At 43.5% G+C, this 21,209-nt stretch overlaps 1 protein-coding gene across 4 annotated transcripts in view; it reads right to left on the bottom strand.

The window, feature by feature from the left end:
* The window catches only part of llgl2 (LLGL scribble cell polarity complex component 2), a 144,400-nt gene that overhangs the window by 59,505 nt on the left and 63,686 nt on the right, over nt 1-21,209 (bottom strand). For all 4 annotated transcript variants that reach the window (XM_078570640.1, XM_078570639.1, XM_078570642.1 and 1 more), the window contains one exon: nt 2,324-2,405. In XM_078570640.1, the coding sequence (XP_078426766.1) occupies nt 2,324-2,405 (82 nt within the window). The remainder of the gene's footprint in view (nt 1-2,323; nt 2,406-21,209) is intronic.

Below are 21,209 nucleotides of genomic sequence, written 5' to 3'. Positions count from 1 at the left end.
CTGCCCAGGTATGTCCTGTCTACAAAAAGCAGGGCAAATCCAACTGGCCGATTACCGCCCCATCAATCCACTCGCAATCATCAGCAAAGTAAAGGAAGGTGACGTCAAATGTTATAGTGCACTTAGCAGTAATCTGCTCACCAATGTTCAGTTTGGGTTCCACCAGGGCCACTCAGCAACTGACCTCATTACAGCCATGGTCCAAACATGGACAAAAGAGCTGAAATCCAGAAGCAAGGTGAGAATGACTGCCCTTGACATCAAAGCATCATTTGACCGAGTGTGGCACCAAGGGGCCCTAGCAAAACTGGAGTCAATGGGAATCAGGGGAAAACTCTCCACTGGTTCGAGTCATACCTAGCACAAAGGAAGATGGTTATGGTTGTTGGAGGTCAATCATCTCAGCCCCAAGACATCACTGCAGGAGTTCCTCAGGGTAGTGTCTTAGACCCAACAATCTTCACTCCTTTCAGCGTAAGGTCAGAAGTGGGAATGTTTGCTGATGATTGCAGAGTGTTCAGCACCATTCACAACTCCTTAGATAGTGAAGCAGTCCATGCTTGCATGAAACAGGACCTGGACAACATTCAGGCTTGGGCTGATAAATGGCGAGTAACATTCGCACCACACAAATGTCAGGCATGAGTATCTCTAACAAGGGGGAATCTAACCATCTCCCCTTGTCATTAATGGCATAACCATTGCTGAATCCCCCAATATCAATATCCTGGGGGTTACCATTGACCAGAAACTGAATTGGACCAACTATATGAATACTGTGGCTACGAGAGCAGGTCAGAGGCTGGGAATCCTGTGGCGAGTAACTCACCACCTGACTCCGCAAAGCCTTTCCAGCATCAAATAGGCACAAGTCTGTAGTGCGATGGAATATTCTCCACTTGCCTGGATGAGTGCAGCTCCAACAACACTCAAGAATCTTGACACCATCCAAGACAAAGCAGCTCACTTGTTTGGGGCCCAATTCATCACCTTGAATATTTCACTCCCTCCACCATCGGTACACTGTGGCAGCAGTGTGCTTGACAAGGCTCCTTTGACTGTAAACCTGCAACCTCTATCAACTAGAAGGACTAGAACAGCAGGCACATGGGAACACCACCACCTACAAGTTCCCCTCCAAACCACAAACCATCCTGACTTGGAACGATGTCGCTGTTTCTTCACTGTTGCTGGATAAAAATCCTGGAACTCCCTCCCTAACAGCACTGTGGGTGTACCTACACCACATGGACTGCAGTGTTTTAAGAAGGTGTCGCCGCCACCACCACCTTCTCAAGGGCAATTAAGGATAGGCAATAAACGCTGGTCTTGCCAGCCAAGCTCACACCCAAGAACAATTAACAAAAAATAAAGTAGCGAAAAGCTAGAATGTCCAAATAGATTTGCCAAAGCAGGTACATAGATCATTAAAATGTCATGGACAGGTACAGAAAATAATCAGAAGGCTCATGGAATGTTGGTCTTTATATCCACAGAACTAGAACACAAGAGGGTAGATGTCATGCTTCAGGTCTCAAAAGGTGTGTTTAGAATGCATCTGGAGAACTGTGAGCAATTTTGGGCACCATACCTGAGGAAGGATATACTGGCTTGATTTGATCAAAGTTTCAAGACATTAAGCACAATAGAAAGGGGAGAGAGAGAGAGAGAGAGAGAAACTATTTCCACTGGTTGAGGGGAGTCTAGAACTAAAGTGTATAGTCTAAAAATTAGAGCTGGATTTATCAGGAGTGAAATTAGAAAACACTTTTACATAGAAAAGTGAAGTAGACATTTGAAACTCTTCCACAAATGGCAATTGATGCTTGATCAACTGTTAACTTTAAAACTGAGATTGATATATTTTGTTATCCAAAAGTCTTAAGAGACATGGAGCTAAAGTGGTTTATGAAGTTAGATTGCAGATCAACCATGTTCTCATTGAAAGGCAGAACAAGCTCTCATTGAATGGCTGATTCCTGTTCCCATGACTAGTTTCCAGAAAAAGACTTGTTGCACTTGCCATTCCCTCTAGCCCTTCACCTATGTTACAATTATACCGTTAATTGCAAATTGAAAGATTTCTGATTTCCAGTGAGCTCTGGTTTACAATGTACAGCAGAGTGGAGTGGAATGCCACTTTATACTTGCTGCCAGTAACATTCTATAAGACTATTCTGGTTGGATCCGAGTCGAAATAGACATCATCTCAAATCTACAAAGCCTTAGAATTAGTGTAATCAGGGAAGAGGCGAGAACAGAAAGAAGAACACGTGAACATGAAGTGACAAAAAATAATTCGGAAGAGAGAAGAACGCATTACCTGTTCTGGTAGGAAATGAATCTGGGTAACAGCTGCATTCTCCTCATGCAAGCCCATGACCTCCACCTCCGGTGCTCCGTAGCTACAGCCACAGGTTAAGGACCACAACTTTCAGCACACATCCATTGTGTAACATTTAAACTCAAGTTCATAACTTAAACCAATCTGAAAAAAAAAAATGGAACTCTCCATTTCTGAATCCATGGGCTCAATTTGAAAAGTACATCACTGGCACACTGTCCGTTCCTGGGTAATGCCAGGAAACTGATCCCAAGCCTCTATAACTGGCCTCAGCCCCACTGGACTACAGAGGAGTGGGGGCTCGGGAGCAGAGTGTGTCTGAACAGTAACTATAAATTGCTCTAAAGCCTTAGTGATGATGCCTCCAAAATGTGCCTAAATGGAATTTTAGCTTAAAAGCAGACTTTACAAAATGACAATTCAAGTTCTACAAGGTTTTGCTGACAGTATTAAAAGGAAGAGGAGGGAAGGAGGCTCTTGTGGAGCATAAATACCGACATGAACCTGCTAGACCAAATAGCCCACTTCTGTGCTGTGAACTGAATGTTAGGACAACACAAAAAAGATCAATTCAAATCATCATGGAGGGTTTGTGTCATGGAGTTTCCCAGATAAATAAGCAGCAGTAACCACAGCAGATAAAAGCAAAATACTGCGGATGCTGGAAGTCTGAAATAAAAGCAAAAAATGGTGGAAAAACTCAGCAGGTCTGACAGCGTCTGCGGAGAGAGAAACAGAGTTAACGTTTCGAGTCCATATGACTCTTCTTCAGAGCCTGCTCTCAAAACATTAATTCTGTTTCTCTCTCCACAGATGCTCTCAGGCCTGCTGAGTTTTTCCATTTTCTATTTTTATTTCAGCGGATTCAGTAATCGCCATTAGACCTTTTCTACTCCCACATAGGGGCAGTGAGGCTGCAACATAAGTGCAGTCTCCAAGTGTAATCAGATTTAACACTAGTGATACCCAAATATCTTCTCCAATTATGGAAACATTTTAAAGTACTTCATTATTTCCTCAGGAAAACTACCAAACTAGGATACAAGGGATTCACGTGGGTTCATTGTTAATCCCAGCTCAGTTATAAAAAGATAAGACTAAAAAGAAAAGGCTAATGGTCAAACCTGTCAATTTGTCAGATTTACTGGAGCAACCAAGTTAGGTTTGAGAGTCTCTGAAGGCTGCAATTAGGCCAAATCACAAACCAGCAGGATTAAATGACCATAGTGAAAAGTAAAACTGAAAGGCGTTTTATCAGACTACATGAAGCTTTCATAATGAGTTGGACAAATTAATGGCACAAGAGGAGTTAAATAGGATTTATCCACATGATTGCATGGTGACCATGGTTAGGAATCAAATATTCCAGGGGACTGATGTATAGAGAAGGCATAAAATGGAAAAGGTAGGGTGTAGCCCTGATAAGAAAGGGTGACATTTGGACAGTAGTGAGGAAGGATCTTAGCTCAAAAGAACAGGAAGTACAGTCAGTATGGGTGGAGATAAGGAATAACAAGGGTAGAAAACACTGGTGGGTTTAGTTCATGAGCCCCCTGACAATAATATTGCTCTAACAGTACAGTTAATCAAGAAGTCGGAGAGGCTTGTAACAAACACAAAGCAACAGTTGTAGGGGATGTGATTTTGATAATATACCATTTTTAGGATTTTATATTAATGAGGGCTAACATTTTGGAATCCCATACTAACTACACTTAAAATAGACTAGCTTAAGCTTTTGCTTGCTGAGAGATGGATAATTAAACGGTTAAATTGACCAGGCTGCTAGCAATTGCAGCTGCAAGGCTCAAGGCTGTCAGTACTGAGAGAACACGGTTTTGCTGATAAGAGTTAGCTTGCCAGGAGTGTTCCTAGACAGCACCCCTTTGCTTTAAAGGCACATGCAAGGCCTCCCAAGAATTCTCAGCATCAATCCCTCCCTTTAGATTGACTTCATCCTGGGGTCTTAAAAGAGGTGGCTAATGAGGTAGTACAAGCATTGATGTTAATTCTCCAAAATTCCCTAGACTCTGGACAAGTTCCATCAGACTGGAAAGCAGCAAATATAACCCCTCTATTCAAGAAGGGAGGGAGGCAGAAAACAGGCAACTATAGGCCAGTTAGCTTGACGTCTGTCATGGGGAAAGTGTTAGAATCAATCATTAGGGTGGTTATAGCTGAGCACTTAGAAAAACAAGGTAATCAGGAAGAGTGAGCATGGTTTTGTGAAAGGGAAATCCTGTTTGACCAATTTATTAGAGTTCTTTGAGGGAGTAACATGTGCTGTGGATGAAGGGGAGCCTGTAGATGTACTGTACTTGGATTTCCAGAAGGCATTTGATAAGGTGCCACATCAAAGATTATTGCGGAAAATAAAAGCTCGTGATGTAGGGGTAACTTATTAATGTGAATAGAGGATTGGCTGGCTGGCAGCAAAGAGAGAGTATGCATAAATGGGTCTTTGTCTGATTGGCAAATTGTCTGATGAGTGGAGTCCCACAGGAGCCTGTGCTGGGAACTCAACTTTTAACAATTTACATCAATGACTTGGATGAGGGGGAACAAAGGCATGGCAGATAAATTTGCAGATAACACAAAGTTAGGTAGGAAAGTATGTTGTGAAGAAGGCATAAGGAGTTTGCAGATGGATATAAGTAAGCTGAGTGAGTGCGCAAAAATCTGGCAGATGGAGTATAATGTGGGAAAAAGTGAAGTTGTTCACTGTAGCAGGAAGAATAAAAAAGCAGAATTCTGCGGAGAATGACTGCAGAATTCAGAGGTGCAGAGGGATCTAGATGTTCTCATGTACGAGTCACAAAAAGTTAGTATGCAGGTACAGCAAGTAATCAAGCCGGCTAAGGTAATGCTATCCTTTATTATGAAAGGAACCGAACATAAAAGGATGTTATGCTCCAGTTATACACAGGGCATTGGTGAGGCTGCACTTCGAATACTGTGTGCAGTTTGGATGCACGTGCATTGGAGGTGCTTCACAGGAGGTTTACTAGATTGATACCTGGAATGAGTGAGTTGTCTTATGAGGAAAGGTTGGACAGACTGGGCTTGATTCTGCTAGAGTTTAGAAGAGTGAGGGGTGACTTGATTGAAGTATACAAGATCCTGAACGGCCTTGACAAGGTGGACGTGGAAAGTATGTTCCCTCTTGTGGGTGAGTCCAGAACTAAGGGCAGTTTTAAAATTAGAGGTCACCCTTATAGGACAGAGATGAGGAGTACATTTTTCTCTCAGAGGTTGTGCAACTTTGAAACTCTGCCTCAGAAGGTGGAGGCAAGGTCACTGAATATTTTAAGGCAGAGGTAGATAATTGTTAGGCAAGGGAATCAAAAGTTATCGGGGGTAGATGGGAATGTGGAATTCGAAACACAAACAGATCAGCCTCGATCTTGTTGAATGGCGGGGCCGGCCCGACGGGCTGAATGGCCTACCTCTGCTCCTATTTCATATCTTCGTATGTTCGTAAGGCTAGTAGAAGCACTTAGACATTTTAATTAGAATTGATTCCTAACATATTGATCATTTAAGTATAATAAACAGAGTAAGCCATTTAAAATAACTTCTTTGCTTATTTCTCCAGTTTTACCCCAAGACACACTGTTTAACCCTGGCACTTGAGAAGGCCAAGTGTAACACCTAGAGATAGCATTGAGTACAAGCAACGAGCATTTGTTTTAAGTTACTGGTTACATGAACTGAGTCATGAAGGTGGGAAGGGAAAGCAAGTGGCCTCACTTTTAGCCAATTGAAAGATTTAATATAACCTATGTCCAAATTTGGCACTAAGACTTTCAGATTTAGGAATAAATATTGAAAGTTGTTGACACAGTCGTCACCATCACTCCTATGGTGACAACTGTCCTGAAGACACAGCTCAAGCCAGGACAAAGAGAAAGACTTTGATTGTGGTATTAGCTCTCAGACGATCCACGGTCTCTGTGGGTTAATCCATGCCGTCTTCACTGCCTTTTTTTTTAAGTATATTTACCATCCTTGCTTAATAAATTCTACTTTGATTCACTGCACCTGGTTTTCTTCATCATTTGATTGTACCTTGCTGGGGGAGGCAGTGGCATAATGGTAACGTCATTGGACTAGTAATCCAGAGGCCCACGGGACTGGGGGCCCACTGTGCTCTGGGAAAGGGTTCAAATCTCAGCATAGCAGCTGGTGGAATTTGAATTCAATTAATAAATCTGGAACTAAAAGCTAATCTCAGTAATGGTGGCCATTGCCGATTGTCATAAAAACCCAACTGGTTCATTCATGTCCTTTAGGGAAGGAAATCTGCCGACCTTACCTAGTCTGTACTCTCTATGACTCCAGACCCACAACCATGTGGTTGACTCTTATATGCCCTCTGAAATGGCCTAACAAGCCACTCAGTTGTATCAAACCACTATGAAGTCTAAAAGGAATGAAAAAGAAAAAAGCAACAAACCATCCAATATCGACTTAGGCACGTGAAATGACAACAGCAAACTGAGCCCTGTCGACACTGCAAAGTCCCCCTTACTAACATCTGGGGGCTTGTGCCCTAATTGGGAGAACTGTCCCATAGACAGCCAAACCCAGTCAAGCAACAGCCTGACAGCCATACTCATCAATCACACCCTGCAGACAAGTCCCAGACACCACCATCACCATCCCTGGTATATCCTGTCCCATCAGCAGGGCAGACCCACCAGAGGTGGTGCCACAATGGTATACAGTCAGGAGGGAGTTGCATTGGGAGTCGCATGGCATCAGTTCAAATAAGGGCAAGTAAACCCCCTGCTGATTACTACCCACTGTCTCCCCATCAGCTGATGAATCAGTACTCCATTTGAAGACAACTTGGATGAAGCACAGAGGGTGGCAAAGGCAAAGAATGCATTCAGTGTGGGGGACTTTAACATCCCATGAGTGGCTTGGTGGCACCACTATTGATAGAGTTGGCTGAGTGCTAAAGGGCATGGCTGCAAGACAGTTGCCTTACCACCTGTCAGAGAGCCTAAGAGGGAAAACTTACCTCATCTTTAACAATCTACCTTCGCCAATGCATCTGTCCAGGACAGTAGTAGTAGGAGTGACCATTGCACAAGACTTGTGGAGACAAAGTCCTGCCTTCACATAGAGGGTATCCCCTCTATCGTTTAGCACTACCACCGTGCTAAATGGGAAAGATTTCAAACAGGTCTAGCAACTCAAAACTGGGCATCCATGAGGCACTGTGGGCCAACAGCAGCAAAACTGTAAGATAAACATTTCCAGCAAAATACTGTGGATGCTGGAAATTCCATTTCCCTCCTGGTGTTTGACAAGGTGTTTACCAAAACTCGCTTTCACAGCCAAATTCTTTCCAGAGTGCTTACCCTTGTCCTGCTATCATCACATTCACCATCAACATCTCCTTTAGCCAGTACCAATACCATTAATACCCCTTTTGTCCATGACATCTTTGTCAGTCTCTCCTTTGCCCCCACCTATCGCTGGTCTTCTATCCAGCCTCACCTGCTTCACCCCCCCTAACAAGTATAAATTTAATCACATTTTCACTTCTCTGTAGCTCTGAAAAGTCATACGCTCTCGAAACGGTAGCTATGTTTTTCTCTCTACAGAAGCTGTTAGACCTGCTGAGTTTTTCCAGCATTTTCTGTCTTTGTAGCAGCAGCAAAACTGTATTCAACCACAATCTGTAATCTCATGGCCCAGTATATCCACAACACCATCGAACTAGGGGATCAACCCTCATTCAATGAAGTGTGCAGGAGGCCAGGAGCAGCACTAGGTGTAGCTAAAAATGAGATGTCAACCTGCCGAAGCTACAGCACAGGACTACGTGCATGCCAAATAGCAGGAGCAGCATGCGATAGACAGAAGTAAGCTATCCTACAACCATTTAATCAGATCTAAGTTATACAATCCTACCACATCCAATCATCAATGGCAGTGGACAATTAAATAGCTAACTGGAGGAGGAAGCTCCACATATATTCCCATCCTCAATGATGATTGAGCCCAGCACATTAGTTCAAAAGATAAGACTGAATTTGCAACCATCTTCAGGCAGAACTGCCTAGAGGATGATCCACCTCAGCAGTGCAAATGCCAGTCTTGAGCCAATTCGATTCATTCCACATGATATCAAGAGACGGCTGAAGGCACTGGATACTGCAAAGGCTTTGGACCCTGACAACATTCCAGCAATGGTACTGAAGACCTGTGCTCCTAGCTGCGACCCTAGCCAAGCTGTTTCAGTATATAGTTACTACACTGTCATCTACCCAGCAATGTGGGACATTGCTCAGGTTTGTCCTGCCCACAAAAAGTAGGCCAAATCCAACTCAGCCAATTACTGCCCCATTGGTCTGCTCTCAATCATCAACAAATTGATGGAAGGGGTCACCGACACTGCTATCAAGCTGCACTTATACAGCAATAACCTGCTCACCGATGCTCAGTTTGGGTTCCACCAGGGCCACTCAGCTCCTGACCTTATTACAGCCTTGTTCCATGGACCAAACATGGACCAAAGAGCTGAATTCAAGAGATAAGGTGAAAGTGACTGTCCTTGGCATCAAGGCAGCATTTGACTGAGTGCAAACCCGAGCAAAACTGGAGTCATACCTAGCAGAAATGAAGATGGTTGTGGTTGTTGGAGGTCAATCATCTGTCTCTGGACATCATAGTGGTATTGTCACTGGACTAATATTCCAGAGCCCTAGGGTAATGCTCTGGGTGCCCGGGTTCGAATCCCAACATTGCAAATGGTGAAATTTGAATTCAATAAAAATCTGGAATTAAAAAGAAACCATTGCCAATTGTTGTAAAAACCCATCTGGTTCACTAATGTCCTTTAGGGAAGGAAATCTACCGTCCTTACCTGGTCTGGCCTACTTGTGACTCCAGACCCACAGCAATGTGATTGACTATTAAATGCCCTCTGAACAAGGGCAATTATGGATGGGCAATAAACGCTGGCCTAGCCATGAATGATTAAAAGAAAAGGCTTCTCAGGTGAATGTCCTAGGCCCAACCATCTTCAGCCTCAATGACCTTCTGTCCATCATAAAGTTATAAGTGGGGATGTGCACTAATGATTGTACAACGTTCAGCACCATTTGCAACTCCTCAGATGCTGAAGCAGTCTGTGTCCACATGGTTAGAGCAGGTCAGGGGCTGGGAATTCCGTGGCATGTAACTCACCTCCCAATTCCCCAGAGCTTGTCCACCATCTACAAGGCACAAGTCAGGAACATGATGGAACTGTTCCTGTTCAGGCCTAACCTGTGTTTTATGCAGGTTTAATACAACTTTCATGCTTTTTATACTTTCTGCTGCTATTGATAAAGCCCAGGATGCCATATGTTTTATTAAATGTGCTCTCAACATGTCCTGACACCTTCTATGATTTATGCACATATACACCAGGTCCCTCTGCTCCTGCACCCCGTTTAGAATTGTACCCTTTATTTTATATTGTCTCTCCACATTCCTTCCTACCAAAATGAGTCACTTCACTGTATTAAATCTCATCTGCCACTTGTCTGCCCATTCTAACAACCTGTCCATGTCCTTTTGAGGTTCACACAATCCTCCTCTTGGTTCACAATACTTCCAAGTTCTGTATCATCTGCAAATTTTGAAATTGCACCAAGGTCCAGGTCATTAATATATATCAGGAAGAGCAGGGATCCTAACTCCTGGGGAACTCCCTTGTAAACCTTCCTCCAGTCCATAAAGCATCCATTAACCGCTACTTTTTGTTTCCTGTCACCCAGCCAATTCCGTATCCATGATGATACTGTTCCTTTTATTCCATGAACTCCAACTTTGCTCACAAGCCTGTTTTAAGACATGATATCAAATGCCTTTTGGAAATCCATGCATACCACATTAATAGCATTACCTTCATCAAAAAAAACTCCAGCAAGTTAGTTAAACACTATTTCCCCTTAGCAACTCTGTGCTGGCTTTCCTTAATTAAACTGCATTTGCCCAATTGATGGTTAGTTTTGTTCTGAATTGTTTCTAAAAACTTCCTCACCACCGAGGTTAAACTGTCTAGCCTGTAGTTACTGGCTTCTCTTTACTCCTTTTTTGAACAAGGGTGTAATATTTGCAATTCTCCAGTCCAAGTATAAGGAAGATTGGAAAATTATGGCCTGTGCCTCCACAATTTCCACTTCCGTCAATAACCTGGGATGCATCTCACCCAGTCCTGGTATCTTATCAGCTTTAAGTACAGCCAATCCAATACCTCCTTATCAATTTTAAACCCTTCTAGTGTCTGAATTACCTTCACTTTCACCCTGGCCTGGGTAGCATCTTCTTCCTTGGTAAAGACAGATGCAAAGTGTTGATTTAAGACCTCAGCCATGCTCCCTGCCTCCACATACAAATCCCATTTTTGGTCTCTAATCAGTCCCTCTCTTCCTCTTACCACTCTTCTTCTATTTATATGCTTACAGAAGACTTTGAGATTCTCTTTTACGTTAGCTACCAGTCTCTCTCCATGCTCTCTTTATTCTCTTATTTGCTTTATCAATTACCCTCTGAACCTTCTATATTTAACGTGGTTCTTGGTTGTATTATCCACTTGACATCTGTCGCAAGCACACTATTTCTGCTTCATCTTAATCTCTATCCCTTTCATCATCCAGGGAGCTCTAGATTGTTTGGCCTACCTTTCCCTTTTGTGAATCTGTGTCCAGACTCTTCTTTAAAGGCAGCTTATTGTTCAGTTACAGTTTTTCCTGCATCAACCCAGTCCCACTCTGCTGTCTACTCTGGGCTCCTCATTGACACTTGCCCTGCCATGCTCTCTGTCCCAAGAGTTGCGTGCACATTAGGACAACCAGCAGCACTGATATGAAATGTTCCACTTCATGGAGCGGCAACAACTGGTCAACATCCTATAAATGGTTCACATATTTTATCTGCGAAGCTATTATAGGCGGGACAAGAAATAAAGCACAAGTAGTAAGATACTCTTCAGCTGATCTCAGCTACACTTTGGAATTTTAGATGGTCTTGATGACTCCTTGGTTACCCTGTTTGAATGCTATGGTATAGAGTCACCCACCTACCTTTTTCTGTGGTGTACTGCACATGTGTGGAGATACAAATCAAATTAAAAACAACATTTTCAAGTCAATGAGGTAGTCAGTAAATCTTGGAGAATTGTTCAGTTATTAATCTGCCCGAGAATCACCCAGCCACTTTTTCTTTCACAGAGCTCAGGCAGCAATATACATTAACCCTAGCACTTAACAGATACATCACTATTGTTTTGAGGGGTCAATTCACATTGGTCCGGACTTTTCAGTTAGAACTGAACAAAATTTCCCCCTCTTCCCTTAAGATGCTGTTACTTGGGGTACAAACTGCCCTCTGCTGCCTGCCTCCCACAAGGTCTCACTCAAGTCTACTCCAAGTCAAATCTGCACCTCTGACAAAAGACAAGCTGTTTTGGATCTCATCACCCAAGTGAGCTGTAAACAAACAGTCACACCGAGGTAAACAAGCTACATTTATAGAGTTTTTAACATAGAAAATATCTCCAGGGTCTCTTGGGGAATGAAGGAGCAAGTTCTGGGTCCTCGGGCAAACATTTTTTTCCTCAGATGATTGAGACACTTTGGAATTCTCTTCCTCAAAAGGTGGTTGAGGCAGAAGTAGATAGATTCGTCATAACCTTTCACCCCTTTGCTTATCGAGGGTAAGCAGGAATGCGAAGTTGAGGTTAAAATTAGATCAGCCATGTGGGTTGGAGGAGAGGGAGAAAAATTTTAAACTTGGTCCACTGGAGGTGGAGGTAGAGGGATGGGGAGCCAGTGTGGGTCCACAAGAATGAGAGTGATGGATTGGCAGGGATTGGTGCAAGAAGGATAGGCAATGGATTCAGGAAGCCACAAATTGGATAAGGTTGGCCTGGAGATTGTGCAGGTTTGGATTAGGATTTTGCTGTATGGACAGAGGTGACAAAGTTGTGAAGGTGGAAGTAACTGTTCACTGTGACAGAAAAGTTGTTGGGTTTTAAGTGTAGAGTCTGAGTGAAGGATAGGGGAGTCAATGAAGCAAGTGCAGAGTTTTGTTGGACAATGGCATTTGTTTAATAGAAGGAAATTCCAGCTCATCGCAACTAATCAGACTTAAAGCACAGGTACTATGGGAGATGGGAGTCAGCAGCAGATTCCAGGGAAGAGTGAAACCATTTTGGAGAAGCACTAGCCACGTTGGGACAGGCAGGGATCACACATATACATTTACAGAGCAGAATGACATGATATACTGTACTGAGCCCAGCAGACAGCTTGAGGAGGCTAAGGATGGATAATGCAGAGTGGCCACAGTAACAGAAAAATCATTGGTGCCTTAGCCCAGGGTGAAGCCAGACTGAAGGGAATTCAAAAGGAAGCCAGGGCAGAGCTGAAGATTGGGCTGGGAAGAATTCAAGGAGAGACTAGAGGAAAGGCTGGAGAGGATGGGCTTTGAAATAGTGGCAGAGAGATTTTGAAATGGAGAGGGACAGTGCTTACATAAGGGTTCATATAGAAAGTTGCATTAGGCTCAGTTAATGTAATGCATTGGGAAGAGGCTCTCAGAAGCAGAAGATGGTTCTGATATTAGAGCTCAAGTTGGACAGGGCCAGGGTAGGAAGGGGTTGGGAGAAGATGAACAGTGATGGAAATTTGGGGCAAAGGTTGTGTGAGGGACTGCCAAGTTGGCAGATTACCAGAGAGGATGGAGAAGTGATAGTTGGTCAGAAATGAGAGCCAATCCTAGTGTAGCTCTCACCAAATATCCACATATCCCCCACCCCCTCACTCCCTCAAACGTGAGAAAAAATTGCAGCCTCCAAGTTTCAGATCGCCCAAGATGGTACAGACCAGAAATTAAAGTTGGGAGGGGTCTTTGTTAGTCTATGGAGCACAGTGCTACATTAGACTGTCCTGTGTATAGGTTGCATGCGCCGTGGGCTCCAACTTCTCTGCTGTTCCATTTTTGTAACAATCATTAAACTTGCAGGAAATTCCAATCAAGTTAAATGAAAAACCCATACTAAACAGGCTGTGATAAGAAGAGTGGAATGCAATATTATTAGTCATGGGGTTATGAAATAAATAACCACAAGCTTGTTTCAAACATCAAAGTCAAAAATTGCACCACACCCACTAAATAGTAATAGGCGGAGATGAAGTTCCGGTGTGTGTTCAAGGTAGTTTTCTTTTAGATTGGTATCTGAAGGAATCAACATGGTTATAAGTTATTTTAGATCTAGTTTTGTGCAGAGACGGGGTTAATTTATAACCTTGTCATGGAGGAGTCACTGGGGAAGAGTGATCATAATATAGACCAAAAAGATTTTGTTAAGTCCAAAACTAGGGTCTTAAACCAGGGAAGAGCAATCTATATGGATACGAGGGACAAGTTGGTTAAGGTGATTGGGAAGCTAGAGGTATGACGTTAGACACGCAATGGCAAACATTTAAAAATTAATTTGTAATTTGCAACAATTATACATTCCCTCGTTTGAAAGCTTCCTTCACCAAGGTGCATGCAGTCACAATTTTGACTGCCCTTCCTATAGTCTTTATTGTTATCCTCAGTATATCACACATGTTGGAAAAGTTCAGTTTCTATGGATTCTCATCACCATTACTCTAAGGGTCTCCTTATCAACCCTTTTCTGATCCTGCATCTCTCTCCCCTAAGTGTGATGGAGTAGATTGCGACTGATAAGAGTGGATGTAGTTTATTTGAAGTTTCAATAAGTATTAAATAAGGTGCAACTCCAGAGGTTACAGCACAAAATTAGGGATCATGGAATTGGGAGTAATATATTCGCATGGACTGAGGATTGGCTAAAGGGCAGAAAACAGAGTAGCAATAAACTGGTCAACTTTGGATTGGTAGGCTGTAACTAGCGGGGTATCACAAGAATCAACATTGAGTCTCAACTACTTACATCTATATCAATAACTTAATTACGGGGACAGAGTCAGAAAACTTGGATACAAAGTTAGGTGGGAAAGAGCTGTGAGGAGGATGCAAAGAGGCTGTAAAAAAGAGACAGATTAATCGCGTTGACAAGAATGTGGCAGATGAAATATAATGTGGAGAAAAGGAATCAAGTTTAAGATTAAAGAGTATTACTGCAATTGTATAAGGCCTTGGTGAGACCATACCTAGAGTACTGTGTACTGTTTTGGTATCCTTATACAAAGATATACTTGCTTTAGAGGGTGTGCAAGGAAGGTTCAATAAACTGATTCCTGGGATGAGGGGATTCTTCTGAGGAGAGATTGAGTATATTAGCCCAATGTTCCCTCGAAGAACGAAGGGTGATTTAACTGAAACATAAAATTCTTAAGGGTTTGGACAGGAGAGATGCTGTGAGGATGCATTTGGGATCACAGTCTCAGAATAAACGTCAGCCATTTAGGTGAGATAAGTCGGGATTAATGGGTCTTTTTCAGGTTGGAAAAACGTAACTAGTGGAGTGCCACAAGGAGCAGTCCTAGGGCCTCAATTATTTACTATCTATATTAATGACTTGAAGGAGGGGGCAGAGTGTAATGTACCCAAATTTGTTGACAATACAAAAATAGGTGGGAGGGCATGTTGTGATGAGGACGTAAAGAATCTGCAAGGGGATATAGACAGGTTGAGTGAGTGGGCAAAAAATTGGCAGATGGAGTTTAATGTAGGAAAGTGTGAGGTCACGTTCTTTGGTAGGAAGGATCAAAAGGCAGACTATTATTTAAATGGAGAGAGACTCCAAAAAAGTGCAGCACAGAGGGATCTGGGTGTTCTTGTGCATGAAACACAAAAAGTTAGCATGCGGGTGCAGCAAGTAATTAAGAAGGCAAATGGAATTTTGGCCTGTATTGCTAAGGGGTTGGAGTTTAAAAATAAGAAAGTCTTGTTACAACTGTACAGGGTGTTGGCGAGGCCGTGCCTGGAGTACTGTATACAGTTTTGGTCCCCGTATTTAAGAAAGGATATACTGGCATTGGAGGCAGTTCACAAGAGATTGACTAGGCTGATTCCTGGGATGAAGGGGTTGACTTATCAAGAACGGTTAAACAGGTTAGGCCTTTATTCATTATGGTTTAGAAGAATGAGGGGTGATCTTATTGAAACGTACAAGATTCTGAGGGGACTTGACAGGGTAGATGTTGAGAAGATGTTTCCACTAGTGAGGGACTCTCAAACTAGGGTACAGAGTTCCAGAATAAGGGGACACTCATTTAAAACTGAGATGCGATGGAATTTCTTCTTGGAGGGTAGTGAACGTCTAGAATTCTCTACCCCAGAGAGTTGTGGAGGTTAGATCACCGAGAGTATTTAAAGAGCAGGTAGATAGATTTTTGGAATATTGGGGAGTTGAGGGCTACGAGGAGCTGGCATGAAAGAGGAGTTCAGGCAGATCAGCCATGATCTTATTGAATGGCGGGCAGGCTTGAGGGGCCGAATGGCCTGCTCCTGTTCCTATTTCTTATGTTCTTTGGAGAAATTTCTTGACTCGAGTCGAGTGTCTTCGGAATTCTTTTCTGCTAAGGTGCTCATTGAGAATACTAAACTCAAGAGATCGATAGATAAGGGAATTAAAGGATACGAGGTAGTGCAGAAAGTTGTAGAGGAGTAGATGATCAGCTATGACTGTAGTGAATGGTGGAGAAGGCTTGAGAAGCTGACTGGCCTACTCCAGCTCCTATTTCTTATGCTTTATTCCGAGGTCACACTTGCCCAACAGGAAACCTAAGAACATAAGATAAGAAATAGGAGAAGGAGGCAACCACATGACCCCTCAAGCTGCTCCGCCATTCCATATGATTATAGGTGATCTTCTGCCTCAGCTGCACTCTCCCTCACCCACCCCGCGCCCCCATATCCCACAATTCCCTCAGAGGTCAAAAACCTGTCATGCTCAGCTGTGAATACTCTGTACTCAACGATGTAGCATCCACAACCCTCTGGGGTAGACAATTCCAAAGATTCACAATCCTTTGAATAAGGAAATTTCTCATCTCAGTCCTAAATAATCTTGATGCTGAAAATAAAAGGCATCAAAGGCATCCTGCGGGATAATGGCTGCCCTGATAAGATCATTTCACGTCGTATATCACGCAAACACATGAATGGGCCTGAGGCTGTCACTTCCAGCCCTGAAAAGTGCCCAGTCCACCTCAGATTACCCTGGAGGGGCAAAGTGCTTCAAAAAATTGAGGAACAGCTGAAGCTAACTGTATCACACTGTGCACAAGTGGTATTCGCTACTAACAGGATGCTGTTGTAAAGTCAAAATGAGGTTCTGCTTATCACACAAATGCGTAATGTGGCATATGAATTGTCCATGACAGTATTGGTAGGAGTGACCAACGCACAGTACTTGTGGAGGTGAAGTCCCGTCTTCATATTGAGGAAACCCTTCATCGTGTTGTGTGGTGCTACCACCGTGCTAAATGGGATAGATTTTAAACAGATCTAGCAACTCAAAACCATGATGCACGATGGGCCATCAGCAGCTGCAGAATTGCAGTCAACCACAATCTATAACCTCATGGCCTAGCATGTCCCCCACTCTACCACTACCACCAAGCCAGGGGATCAACCCTGGCTCAATGAAGAGTGCAGAAGGGCTTCCAGGAGCAGCATCAGGCATACCTAAAAATGAGATGCCAGCCCGATGAAGCTACAACACAAGACTACTTGCGTGCCAAATAACATAAGCAGCAAGTGATATACAGAGCTAAGCGATTCCACAACTAATGGATTAGATCTAAGCTCTGTAGTCCTGTCACATCCAGTCGTGAATGGTGGTGGACACTTAAACAACTCACTCAAGGGAGGTGAGTCCACAAATATCCCCATCCTCAATGAAGGGGAGCGCAACATGTCAGTACAAAAGATAAGGCTGAAGCATTTGCTATAATCTTCAGCCAGAGATGCCAAATGGCTGATCCATCTCAGCTTCCTCCAGAGGTCACCAGCATCACAGATGCCAGTTTTCAACCAATTCGATTTACTCCACATATCATCAAGAAATGACTGAAGGCACTGGATACTGCAAAGGCTATGGGCCCTGACAATATTACGGCAATAGTACTGGAGACTTGTGCTTCAGAAATTGCCACGCCCCTAGCCAAGCTGTTCCAGTACAGCTACAACACTGGCATCTACCTGGAAATGTGGAAAATTGCCTAGGTATGTCCTGTACACAAAAAGCAGAACAAATCCAACCTGGCCAATTACCGCCCCATCAGTTTACTCTCGATCAGCAGCAAAGTAATGGAAGGTGTCATCAACAGCGCTATCAAGCGGCACTTGCTTAGCAATAACCTGCTCACTCACACTCAGTTTGGGTTCCACTAGGGCCACTCAGCTCCTGACCTCATTACAGCCTTGGTTCAAACATGGACAAAAGAGCCAAATTCCAGAGGTGAGAGTGACTGTCCTTGACATCAGGGCAGCATTTGACCGAGTGTGGCATCAAGGAGCCCTAGCAAAACTGGAGTCAATGGGAATTAGGGGGAAAACTCTCCTCTGCTTGGAGTCACACCTAGCAGAAAGGAAGATAGTTGTGGTTGTTGGGGGTCAGTCATCTCAGCTCCAGAACATTACTGCAGGAGTTCCTCAGGGTAGTGTCCTCGGCCCCACTATCTTCAGCTGCTTCATCAATGGCCTTCTTTCTAATATAAGATCTGATGATTGCACAATGTTCAGCACCATTTGTAACTCCTTAGATACTGAAGCAGTTCGTGTCCAAATGCAGCAAGACCTAGACAACATCCAGACTTGGGCTGACAAGCGGCAAGTGACATTCACACCACACAGGTGCCAAGCAATGACCATCTCCAACAAGAGAGAATCTAACCTTCACCATTTGACATTCAATGGCATTATCATCGCTGAATCCCCAACTGTCAACATCCTACGGGTTACCATTGACCAGAAACTGAACTGGACTAGCCATATAAATGCTGTGGCTCCAAGTGCAGGTCAAAGGCTAGGAATCCTGCAATGGAGTAACTCACCTCCCGACTCCCCAAAGCCTGTCCACCATCTATAAGGAACAATTCAGGGGTGTGATGGAATACTCTCCATTTGCCTGGATGAGTGCAGCTCAAACAACACTCGGGAAGCTTGACACCATCCAGGTCAAAGCAGCCCCGCTTGATTGGCACCCCATTCACAAACATTCATTCCCTCCGCCACCAATGCACAGTAGCAGCAGTGTGTACCCTCTACAAGATGCACTGCAGAAGTATGCCAAGGCTCTTTAGACAGCACCTTCCAAAGCCACAACTACTACCATGCAGAAGGACAAGGGCAGCAGGTACATGGGAACACCACCAACTGGAAGTTCCCCTTCAAGCCACTCAACATCCTGACTTGGAAATATATCGCCGTTCCTTCACTGTCGCTGGGTCAAAATCCTGGAACTCCCTCCCTAAAAGCACGGTGGATGTACCTACAGCACATGGACTGCAGTGGTTCAAGGTGACAGCTCACCACCACCTTCTCAAGGGCAAAGAGAGTGAAGCCCACATCCCTTGAGTGAATATTAAAAAAAAATGTCAGTGCTGGTGTGATGCTGGGTATGTAGGCCGTACATCCCAAAGACTGGCGGGTAGAATCAAACAGCATGTCCCAGCCGCTGTTCACAATGGGCAGGGTACAGACTGTATCCAACCAGCCCCGTGTTCGCAAAACTCAAAACTCAGTGTCCAACATTAGATGCGATTCCACAATTGGACAACATTTGCTAAATAATCCTCAGTGTGTTAAGAATTACACTGACAACCAATTTAAGATTATTAGCTGGGCTCACAGTGTGGTGCATTTGTGTACTGGAAGTTACATATAATAATACACAGGGCCCTGTTCTTTGCAGACAGAAAGAACATGTACATACATTGCACCTGTTTTAACTAAGCAAAATAAGTGACAGCCATTTGCTGACTCATTCCTCAGGGCAATGACTTGACCAATTAGGGTCAAGCTGCCAGGTTTAAAATTTCTAACAGTGCTCGGTAGTTAACTGTACATTCTCCATGGCACCACCTCTACCAATCAGAGTCCACTTGCCAAACAATCAGCACTCTCTTCTCAAAGTGTAAATTGTTGTTTTTCCCTTATATTATTCTTGTGAAGTATTATGATGAATATAAGATGAAAAGCTTTGATAGGTCTTTCTTTTTAAGCAATAATCAAGTTCTGTACTACCAAATGACTAAACGTACCTCATGTGTGGGAGATTTTGTTTGCACACAGAGCCACAAACAGGAAAGAATACAATCTTTCAATGAGAAGTTTAGTTGAATGCGCCCCCACCTGCTGTCTCCATGGAATCCCCCGATTGGCCAATGTTCTGACAGAATGGCCAATTTGGGGGTTGGAAGGCAAACCAATCAGGGCAGTGGAAGCTGTCCCACTGAGAACCAGTCCATTCTGGAGGAATAAAGTTTGCCCCAGCACCAGCTCTGAATGCCGGAGAGAAGGATTTCTGCACATGCAGGAGCATTCTGGCATAGCCGCTTAACGGCTGGTGAGTGGGTGGCATTCCAGCCCACATGGTGCAGCAGGGAGGATTTCTTTTAGGTTTGCCGATAGTAAACGGAGCACAAAGTAAAGGGGAGGGAGAGAAAGAGACGAGACACTGATGCTGTGCAGAAAGATGAAGTGCTGACAGAAATCTCTGATGTTGTTTATGTAAAGAGGGAAAAGCTGAAATCTGGGACATTTGAGCAAGTTGTTAATACACCAGGACGTTTATGAAAGACTATAGTACGAGTACCCCCAAACCTCTCTGAACATCAACATTTACAAGTTTCCTGCCTTTTAAAACATATTTTGCTTTCGTATTCTTACTGCTGTCATGTTCCAGTTTATTCTGACCTTTAAATTAATTTTTATATTTTAAAACTAACCACAAAAAGGTGCAAAAAGATGGCACCTGAGGTCACCTGACTTTTACGGATTAAAATACTCCCATCTCCAGAGGGAACAAAAGGAACCATCCAGACTCATGTTGACACAATGCTTTTTCCTGAAACGAATTCAAAAGGGTAGTTTCAAATTGAACAGGTAATTCAGATACGAAGAAACTAGCAGTCTCAAACTCGCAAGGTGTGAAAGCCACCACACATATAATCGAGTTAACCACCCTCCTTATTTGGAAAAGGACATTGGACTTGAAAAAAAGTCACACGATGAGACAGCCATACTTTGCTTTCAAACCAGCCAGAAGCTGTTCTGCAGTGCAAAGTTCCAGCAGAAAACCATCAAACCAGCTGCAAGTCATCTAAGCAGCCACGATAATAAAAAGCAATACCTCAAAAATGGGAAAAAGACTCTATCCAACTGTTCCAACTTCCAGTTCACCTGAGAACCAATCACCTGGACATTCAACTGCAAGAAGCCATGCAGCTTACCGAGAATCCTCTGCTTTACAAGACTTTAATTTTAACTGAAGCATCACCTAATCTGAGACACTATAGACCTGCTACAAGAGACAGCCAATCATAAATTGTAGGGTTTTTAAAAATTATTCATTCATGGGGTGTGGATGTCGCTGGCAAGGCCAGCATTTATTACCCATCCCTAATGGCCCTTGAGAAGGTGGTGGTGAGCTGCCTTCTTGAACCACCACAGTCCATGTGGTGTAGGTACACCCACAGTGCTGTTAGGGAGGGAGTTCCAGGATTTTGACCCAGTGACAGTGAATGGTATGGTTTACCTTCATCTGTATCTAATGTGTGTGAGATAATACGTATGAGATGAGTGAGAGAGGTGGCATGTTTTAAACTTCTGGGGAAAGTGTAAAATAATAAATAAACTATTTTTCAAAGCTCACAAA

Source organism: Cetorhinus maximus, chromosome 24, assembly GCF_964194155.1.
Source record: "Cetorhinus maximus chromosome 24, sCetMax3.hap1.1, whole genome shotgun sequence".
In the NCBI taxonomy this organism is placed as follows: domain Eukaryota; kingdom Metazoa; phylum Chordata; class Chondrichthyes; order Lamniformes; family Cetorhinidae; genus Cetorhinus; species Cetorhinus maximus.
This window is presented reverse-complemented; position numbering and strand designations above follow the sequence as displayed.